This window comes from Alligator sinensis, unplaced genomic scaffold, assembly GCF_000455745.1.
Source record: "Alligator sinensis unplaced genomic scaffold, ASM45574v1 scaffold82_1, whole genome shotgun sequence".
Lineage (NCBI taxonomy): Eukaryota > Metazoa > Chordata > Crocodylia > Alligatoridae > Alligator > Alligator sinensis.
The window spans coordinates 1122343-1129774 of record NW_005841860.1 but is presented as its reverse complement, the minus strand read 5'-3'; the positions used below and the strand labels follow the sequence as shown (position 1 = coordinate 1129774).

General features: G+C 43.8%; 1 protein-coding gene across 1 annotated transcript in view; it reads left to right on the top strand.

Annotated features, from left to right (window-relative positions):
• The window catches only part of ABCA13 (ATP binding cassette subfamily A member 13), a 351606-nt gene that overhangs the window by 5955 nt on the left and 338219 nt on the right, over window positions 1–7432 (top strand). The window contains exon 3 of the mRNA XM_014524731.2: window positions 4161–4284. Coding sequence (XP_014380217.1) covers window positions 4161–4284 — 124 coding nt within the window. The remainder of the gene's footprint in view (window positions 1–4160; window positions 4285–7432) is intronic.

The following is a 7432-nucleotide window of genomic DNA, read 5'->3' as shown; positions in this document are numbered from 1 at the left end:
GGAGGTGGGCCCGGCCATAGAGGCACCCCAGCCCTGGGGCAGGAGAGGCTCCCAGCCCAGAGCCCTAGGGCTAGCCTCAGACCAGCCCCCTAGTGACAGGGCTGATCTGGGAGAAAATTTGCTCCCAGGTCATGTCTACATATGCATTACTGTGCAGTAACTAATCATGAGTAAATCTGATACCTGCAGTTGCAGACATCAAATTTACTCACGGTTAGGGGTTTTTACTGAACAGGAAGCGTGCACACATGTAGATGCACTCACTTCCTGCGCAGTAAACTATGGTACTGTGCAGTTAAGTGTCTCATGTAGACAATATGTGCCCATATTCATGTGCTCCTTTGATATGGAGATGCTTGCAAATTAATATACCTTTTGTAGAGGTACTTTATTAACTCTAATACGATCAAATTTGAAACAGATTAAACCCACAGTTTGAGTCTGTAGCAATATATGATATATATATTCATTCATTAATTTCTTCTATCGGTAAATGGAATAGAAATTTTTGTTAAAAAGAAGATAGGAAGTGAAACATAGCTGCTCCAGTTGAGCTACAAGGGGAATTCAAGTAGGCAGGACATACATGACCTGGAACATTGCTAGAACATTTTTGCGTAGTGCCATGTGAAGTTGTCATTCCCACAAAGAGCCAGCATTTTTATTAACCTCCTTTGCTTTACTTCTGAAAAGAGAGAAATTCATTGCTTAACAAGATATATTTGCATAAATAAAAGACAACACCATAACTTCTTTGGCAAAGAGGTCTTTGTTAGCTAAATTCTGCCCTGTTACATTGCTGGAAACTGAAAGCAACTCCTCACTAAATTCAACAGTGTAACTGAAATTTTACTTGTAGCTGAGAGCACAATATGATTCTTTGTCTATGGTGGATGGTCCCTGTTCTGCAATTCAGGATCAAGGTGAACGAATATATCTATGAACATAATGAGGAGGGCGATCCAGGCTGACCTGGACAGGCTCAGCAAATGGGCAGATGAGAACCTGATGGTGTTTAACACTAAAAAATGCAAGGTTCTCCACCTTGGGAGGAAAAACCTGCAGCATCCCTATAGGCTCAGCAGTGCTACACTGGCTAGTACTACAGAAGAAAGAGACTTGGGGGTCATCATTGACCACAAGATGAACATGAGCCTGCAATGCGATGCTGCGGCTAGTAAAGCGACCAAAACGCTGGCTTGCATCCAGACATGCTTCTCAAGCAAATCCCGGGACATCATTCTCCCCTTGTACTCGGCCTTGGCGAGGCCTCAGCTGGAGTACTGCATCCAGTTTTGGGCTCCAAAATTCAAAAAGGATGTGGAGAAGCTTGAGAGAGTCCAGAGAAGAGCCACGCGCATGATCAGAGGTCAGGAAAAAAGACCTTATGACGACAGGCTGAGAGCCATGGGGCTCTATAGCCTGGAAAAGCGCAGGCTCAGGGGTGATCTGATGGCCACCTATAAGTTTATCAGGAGTGACCACCAGGATCTGGGGGAATGTTTGTTCACCAGAGCGCCCCAAGGGATGATGAGGTCGAACGGTTATAAACTACAGCAAGACCGTTTCAGGCTGGACATATGGAAGAGTTTCTTTACTGTCTGAGCCCCCAAGGTCTGGAACAGCCTGCCATCGGAGGTGGTTCAAGCACCTACATTGAACACCTTCAAGAGTAAATTGGATGCTTATCTTGCTGGGATCCTATGACCCCAGCTGACTTCCTGCCCTTCAGGCAGGGGGCTGGACTCGGTGATCTTCTGAGGTCCCTTCCAGCCCTAATGTCTATGAAATCTGAGTTAAATTTGGAAAATAGTTTAACTTGTTCAAGATGGGGACATTTTCAAAATGGTGGTGGTCATACACAGTCAGAACAAAGTGTCATGATTTTTAGGCCTTGGGTGTCCACAGTTTCTGGTGAGGTAAGTAGGGGGCATTGCTTAACTAGTAGTCTGATTTCTAAGGATGAGTGCCTCAAATCTGGTGATAGCTCAAATACTATTTTAAAGTGTTATAAAATACTTGAATAGACAGCTTCTACCAGTTTTCAGCTTTTAACTGTAATGCTACGGAGAGAAGTTACACATAAACTGGTTTAAGTGATTGGAAACTGGTTTAAACCTGTAACAGAACAGCAGCTCAGTGCACATGAACTGCTTTCAAAATGGCCCAAACCAGTTTAAGATAAACCTGGTTGGATATAGTATCAGACTTAACTGATTTAGGTCATCCTGGTTTATGGAACTTCTGTTTCCTTCTGGTGGAAACGTCTGCTTCCTTCCTGCCTTTCCTAATTGAAAACTGAATGTCACTTCAGTTGGTTATTGCTTCAACCTACTCAGTTTAGAGGAAGCTGCCTAGATTGAATCGATTCTGCCTCAGGCTTCTTGACTGTCTGTACTTAGTCCAGATGTTCCAGGTGAATGTTAACACAGCATCTCCATTCAAAACTAACTCAATATGGGTAACTATTCTTGGTTTACCTAAAGTCATCCTGAAATTTCAGTTGGATCAGATAATTTTCTTCATTTCCTGCCCTTAAATTCTTCCATAGCAATTTACTCACAAGTAAACTGGTGCTGCAGCAGATGCACATGTAGACGTGACCAGTGTGTGTGTACACACACACATATATATCACGTGTATATGTGTATCTATGCATACATATATACATACATATGTATATCATGTGGGAGTGTGTGTATACACACATATACTCTATCTACTTTATTAACTCTAATCCCATCAAATTTAAAACTGATTGAACCTACACTCTGAATCTGTGAGAATACAATAGATATGGATATAAATATATTCATTCAATCACTGAAAGTAAAATAACAATTTTATTAAAAAGAGGATCAGAAGTAGAGTATTGCTGCTCCATTTGAACTAAAAGAAACATTAAAGCAGTTAGAATGTCATACACAAGCTGGAACATTGCTAGAATATTCTTGTGTAGTTTGTGCATGCACATGTACTTGTGTACAAAGGAGCCACTGTTTAAAAAATGATGTTATGGCTTGATCCACTGTCCAGTGAAATCACTAGGGTTATTTCTGCACAGCACAGATACCCAAGGTATCACATGTGCACCCATGCTCTACCATGTGCTTTAGGACCCTTTGAAATGGAGATGCTTGAAAATTAGTGCTATTTTGTAAATGTACATTATTAACTCTAATACCATCAATATCAATTTAAATATCAATTTTAAACTGATCAAACCCACACTACTGATCTAGACTATGCCACTTACAGAAAACCATGTAAGCTAGGGTTCGCTGGAGAAAGGGAGAACTTCAGTTTCACCAAAAAAAGGGGGGTCTTCTCTCTGATAGTTGTAAAGAGGAACTTCAAAATGTGATGTAAATATAACTAATGTAGGCATGTCTGCTTCAGCTAACAGAAAAGTGGTAACAATCACTGTGAGCGCATCTACACGTGCCCCTATGGTGCTGTTCTTAGTGCGACATCATTTAGTACGTCCCTTTGGAAGTACTAAATGATGTCACAGTAACAGCCCGTACTGTGATGCGCTGGCAGCGCACAATTATTTTTAGATGCTATGTCGCCATAGCAATGTGCTATAATGAAGGAGTGCATTGCTACGGTGATGTAGCTGCAGCATCATGGTTTGTTCCCACCAACGCTATGTCACGGAAGCACGTTGCTACAGTGATGTAGCATCATGTGTAGATGTGCCCTGTTGGATGCAAATTGCCCCATTGATTTCACTGAGTGCTAATCCAGGTGTGTCTGCACTGTTAACTATTTCACCATTCTTGAAAACATGGAAGGAAACAGGGGAACCATCTTTTTATGAAGACTCTTATGAAGATTTTGATGAAGATCTGCACAGTCTCCTCTGTATGATCAGCCAGGTTGGCTTAAGCCAGTTACAAGCCCAGTGGCATGACTCACTTCATTTTCTGGAAGGGAAACTGAGCTCTCAAAAGTTTGGAGAGTACTGCAGCACAAGAACACTGTCTTGCCATGCTGTAGTCCAGAAATGCCTCCACTTCAGTGCTGGATGAATCATTTCTGTGTGGATTACATAAAACTGGGATAGTTGCAGTACAATAAAGGGAACAGTATTGTTGTTGAAGCTTTATAACTTTTCTTTGTTGCTGCTCTAATGTTGTCTGCTACTTGATTTTTAGGTTATCTAGAAGCCCGAGATTTGCCAAATCGTGGCCTTTATCCTTTTGTTCGGAGCCTCTTTTGTAATGTTGGCTCAAGGTGCAAGAACAGCAGTTATTCCACTCCAAAAAACAACAGTTTCCGGTAAGATGTACCAGTGTGTCAGGCTTCATGGTCAAAGTATCTTTTCCCCACAAAAGGTTCATTTTTTGTGTGTGGCTAGGAATGATAGGCATTTGACTGCTGCAGGCTAGATCACACTCTCCTTGGTATGCTGTTTGAGATGGAGAAGCAGAGCCAGCAGCAGGCCTGACCTTTCTGCCCTCTTACGAGTGCTTTTGCTCCCCAGAGTTAGCAAGTCCTCACAATACCTTTTCAAAGGGAATTTTCTGAGAAACTGAGGCAGAAGATGGTGAGGGATTCTCTGGCTTTGGTGCTGCTACATGGGAGAGAATTTACCCTTTGAGGGAGCTTCTGTGGGGCTGAACATAGAAGTGAGAACACCATTTGGGTTTCAGATATACAATGTGTTGGGTTTTAGATAGGATAGGCCTGGATCGGGCTTTCTGATATGGGGTGCAGAGAGAATGGAAGAAATCAGGGACACAATCCTTTGGGAGACCAATACAAAATTAGAAAAAGGAATAAGAGAAGCTACCGACATAGTCTCCAAAGAAATGGCCAGAGAAAACAAGCAAAACAAAGGTGAGTCAAGAAGACCAGAAAGGACCCAAGAGTTCAGCAATGAAAGAATGAACTAAAATAAACTTAAAACCTCTCTTGCTTTGGGAACAATTAAGTACGGTAGCAAACATGCAGTTCTTTCAGCTACTTTTAAAATGTTGGCAAGGATGGATAAATGTGAAGGCAAGTAAGCAGCATGCTCCCTTGATGATGGATGTAGTTGCATGCAGCCTATTTTCACGGTTCTATTCCAGGCAAACTACACAGTCAGTCGGATTAGAGACAATCAGTCAATGTGGATTTAAAGGGCTTAATAATCATAAACATAATTTGAAAGGGATGATGGACCTTTGTGTCGATCACATGTACAAATTTCAATATTGTAGCAATAAGTAGAGACCTACTCAGTTCACGATTTAATGGAAATCACGAAATCAGGCAGTCTGAGATATTGGGCAGTGTCCATGAAATCTGCCACCCCCCGCAAAAACTTAAAATACAATGCTGTCTCCCTAGTGGGAGCCAGCAGTCCTTATGGCTTCTGTAGCCTGACCACACAGCCTGAGGTGAGGAGGGTGGGGGGGCACTGAAGTGATGAAGAGCAGCTAAGATGATGGCTGCATCCCCCGCCGCTTGCTGCTGTTTGGCTGAGAGGGCTGCCTGTTGTGCAGCCCCATCCTTCTCCACCAATCAGTGATGAGTGGCGGGGCTGCATGCTGGGCAGCCCCCTTGGCTAATCAGTAGTGCAGGGTTGGGCTGCATGGTAGAGAGCCCTTTTGACCAATCAGCAGCAAGGGATGGGGCCACGGGGGCCCCCTGGCCCATCAGAGGCATGGGTGGGGGGCGCACCGCATGATAAGCCCACAAAATGGTGGCTGGTCCCATGATCTGCCCACAAATCGGCTGCCTGCCTCCTCGTCATGCCCTTAGCTTACTTTCTGTGTTATGTGCCACTGCATTCTAAATCATTTTAGTTCTCTGTATATGTCAATAAATATAATTTGCTCATACTGGTATTTGACTGGAGTGGTACATTCCCTTAGGTTGTATTATAAAATTTTATCTTAATTTATATGATTGCACAAACTGCTACTAAATTAAGGATGCACAGTGCACTGACAGAAGCTTTATTTTCTAAAGCAAGCAAGGTTTTCTCTGTCTCAAATGGCTGGAGACCCCCCAATGTTACACTGCAACATGAAGTAGTGGGACACCTAACTCTGAGCTGTAGTGACTTTTAGCTCTGAATGAGCATCCACACAGCTTGAACTAAACTCTTAATGTCAGATGTAAAAACAGGAAAGGTTTTCCTCAAGGCAGTTTATTTTATCCCAGAGACCTACTGAGGAATCTGAAGGGAGATATTGGAAGACTTTCATCTCCTTGGTTTAGAAAGAATTATGTGCATTTATTATGTTGTTTTATATATTACATGTGCAGCTGCATGTAGACATGCATGTATGGATGTGTGTTGCAGACATGGCTGAGGAGCATGCCAGCTAGTTCAAAAGGATGAAAGTGTTATAAGGTTCATCCTGAGGTCAGTCTGTTGCAGGCAAGTCCATCAGTATAAATTAGATCAGCCTGAGGGCACCTGTGAATTATTCTGGCTGGCACCAACCCTGAGAGTCCATATTATCAGCCAGAGATGATACGAGTGTCACTGTCTTTGCAACATTCCCTCTCTTGACAAGGGGTGAGTGGGTGGGTGGGGATAACTGGCACAGAACTGTGGGGACAGCCCTATTCTACCATAGCATCCTCATTCAGTGACCATCACTGGGACTAGGGAAGACATTACACATAAACCAGTTTAAGTGATCAGAAACGGGTTTAAACCTGTAACAAAAACAGTGTTTAGTGCACATAAACCGGTTTGAAAATGGCTGGAACCAGTTTGAGATAAACCTGGTTGAATGTAGTATCAGACTTAACTGATTTGACTCAAACTGGTTTATGCAACATCTGTCCCAGACCCCTTGCTGGTTTAAGATAAAACAAACTCCCCCAGCATCCCAGAATGCTCTCTGGGCTGGGTGGGGCTCTCCGCTCCACAGCAGAGCTGGCCCAGCCCCTCTGCTCCCTGGCTGGAGCTCTGGCAGAGATTGCAGGTACAGCAGGGTCTGCCTGGCTTCCCTCTGCCCTACCCCACCTCGTTGCTGGCTGCTCAAGCAGGAATCCTGCCCTCCTTTCCTCCCATCTCCCACAGCGCAGATCCCAGCCCCATGGACCCTATGCATGTGGTAAGCTAGCTAATGCTGAGAGGTGTCTGTGTGTGCATCTCTTCAATTTCACTGGGACAGGCAGACAGAGCAGTGACCGCTTAGGGCTTTTTTGAGCTAATCAACAGGTCAGCTGGTAAGCTATTTACGAAGAGTTTGAACTAATGGAGAGAGGCTATTGTTTTGCTGATGGGGTGATAAACACTGTTATCAGCTCCCTGCTGGCTTCCTCACCTATCAGTTTGCTGCAGACAGTATAAAGAAGTAGGGAGAGGAAAATTGAAAAGTTCTGCATCATCAACAGATGCATGTGCTGCACCTCCCCCCCCCTTGCTTCAGAGTGCTAGCAGGGGACTGGGGGCTGTCAACACTCTGACCCCTTGAGC